General features: G+C 42.4%; 1 protein-coding gene across 1 annotated transcript; it reads left to right on the forward strand.

Annotated features, from left to right (window-relative positions):
* Window positions 1-1,506: 1,506 nt before the first annotated feature.
* Window positions 1,507-2,512, forward strand: LOC116175590 (uncharacterized protein K02A2.6-like). The gene is made up of 2 exons (XM_031493778.1): window positions 1,507-2,337; window positions 2,417-2,512. The coding sequence occupies exons 1-2, from the start codon at window positions 1,507-1,509 to the stop codon at window positions 2,510-2,512; spliced, it is 927 nt and encodes a 308-aa protein (XP_031349638.1).
* The last annotated feature ends 35 nt before the right edge of the window (window positions 2,513-2,547 follow it).

Here is a 2,547-nt window from a genome sequence, read left to right on the forward strand (position 1 = left end):
CTGGATCTTCATAAACGTCCGCTGAATGACTTAGAAATTCACGAGGTCACGGTCACGCAAGCAAATTCCGATGAATTGTTGAAGTCGTTTTTGAAGGAATTCGGCGATGTTTTCGATGATAAATTAGGTCGAATTCCAGCGATGGAGAGCAATTTACAAATGCTAGAGAACACCGCACCAAAATTTTGGAGAGCTCGACCAGTACCGTATGCCTTGAAAGATCGTGTGAACGCTGAAATTGATCGACTAGAGGCGATGGGCGTGATTGAAAAGGTTGTTCACAGTCAATGGGGAACACCCGTGGTTCCGATTGTAAAATCTGACGACTCCATTCGTTTGTGTGCGGATTACAAGGTGACATTGAATCGATTTTTGAAGGATGACAAGTACCCCATTCCCAGGATCGAAGATATTTTTGCGAAAATGAGCGGGGGAAGATTTTTCTGTACACATGATGTCAGTCGCGCGTATCTACACATGCCTGTTGACGAACATAGCGCAATGTTGCAAGCCATAAGTACTGAAAAAGGGGTTTACAAGGTCAATAGATTAATGTTCGGAGTAAAGACTGCACCCAATATTTGGCAGCGCTTTATGGATCAACTACTGCACGAATTGGATGGGGTAGCCTGTTTCTTTGATGATATAATCGTGCAAGAATCAACGATCGAAGAAACTATGCAAAGATTAAGAAACGTACTGAAGAAACTGCGAAACAACGATTTGCACTTGAAGAAGGAAAAGTGCCAATTCTTCAAGTCGAACGTGAAGTATTTGGGCCATCGAATTGATTCGAGGGGCCTGCATCCTCTGGATGATAAGACCACTGCGATACGCAATGCTACAACACCTACAAACGTCGAGGAACTGCGTACATTTTTGGGCTTGATAAATTATTATCACCGTTTTATACCCGATCTGGCTACAAAGATAAAACCGTTGAACAGTCTCCTGGGAAAGGAGGTTAAATTTATCTGGTCAGATAAATGCAAAAAGGCGTTTGATATAATAAAAAAAGAATTGACCAGCGACCGGGTTTTGATGCACTATGACCCGAAATTGCCATTGATCGTGGAAACTGATGCATCATCTGTTGGTCTCGGTGCCGTGTTATCACATAAGATGTCCAATGGAATGGAAAGACCAATCGCCTTTGCATCCCGAACATTGTCGAAAAGCGAACAAAATTATAGCCAAATAGATAAGGAAGCAACCGCAATTTTTTTGGGCATTAACAAATTTTTCCAATATTGCTACGGCCGGAAATTTGTATTGCGCACGGACCATAAGCCGCTAGTGACGATCTTTAACCCCGACAAGGCACTACCAACGCTTTCAGCAATGCGAATGCTGAATTACGCAATATACTTGTCAGGATTCAATTATACAATAGAGTATCGGAGCACGCACGAAAATTTAAATGCAGATTATTTTTCACGTTTCCCAGAACCAACAAAGATTGCTGAAGACGAAACAAGCATATTTTAAACGAAGCAGATAGAGTACATGCCAGTAACACGAGAACAAATTCGACGAGAAACTATTAAAGATGAAGTATTGCGTAAAGTTTGCCACGAACTGGAGAGTAGTTCATCGAACCCGAACGAAACACAAACGAAGTATAACATGCACGATGGATGCATTTTCTATGGTATGCGCGTTGTCATCCCAAAATCACTGCAACAAACAGTTTTGAACGAATTACACGATGCTCATTTGGGAATGACGAAGATGAAGGCTATGGCACGTAGTTACTGTTTTTGGAATGGTATTGATGCCGATATTGAAATGACGGTAAAGAAATGTCGAAGTTGCTGTTTGGTTCAGAAGGAAGCCGCCAAAGTTCCAGTGCATTCGTGGGAGTTTCCATCGTTCCCATTTCAACGAATTCATATAGACTATGCTGGGCCATTCATGAACACGAACTTTCTATTGATCGTCGACGCTTACAGTAAGTGGCCGGAGATTTTTCCTACGAGGAATACTGACACGAAAACTACGATTCGAATTTTGAGAAGGACGTTTGCTAGGTTTGGTATTCCAGTTACGATGGTTAGCGACAATGGCCCACAATTTCGATCAAACGAGATGGACACATTTACGAAACAAAATGGTATTCGCCACAAATTCACGGCGCCATACCATCCAGCAAGTAATGGGCAGGCTGAACGTTATGTGCAAATGCTGAAGAAGGGTTTGCGTTGCATGGCAGATGAGCCTGGTGATTTGGATTTGAAGTTGGATCGCCTGCTGATACAATATCGAAAGGCACCGAACAGTACAACAGGTCAAAGTCCAGCTGAACTCATGTTTGGGCGACAAATCCGAACCAAATTGGTTCTCATGAAACGAGATCTGACCACTGAGATGAATGAAAATTCGTCGAATGAACCAGTATCACGAGAATTTGTATCAGGTGACAAAGTACAGATACGGTCATACCGAAACTTACGAGTTAAATGGGAATTTGGGACTGTATTCGCACGATGTGGCCTTACACATTATGATGTAGAAGTGGATGGCAGACACCGAAAGTGTCACGTAAAC

Source organism: Photinus pyralis, unplaced genomic scaffold (genome assembly GCF_008802855.1).
Source record: "Photinus pyralis isolate 1611_PpyrPB1 unplaced genomic scaffold, Ppyr1.3 Ppyr1.4_LG7, whole genome shotgun sequence".
Classification (NCBI taxonomy): Eukaryota; Metazoa; Arthropoda; class Insecta; order Coleoptera; family Lampyridae; genus Photinus; species Photinus pyralis.

Coding starts and splice junctions, on each gene's coding strand:
- LOC116175590 (XM_031493778.1), top strand. CDS start 1,507: ATGCCAGTAACACGAGAACAAATTCGACGAGAAACTATTAAAGATGAA. Junction 2,338..2,416: donor GACAAATCCGAACCAAATTG/GTTCTCATGAAA, acceptor AATTTGTATCAG/GTGACAAAGTACAGATACGG.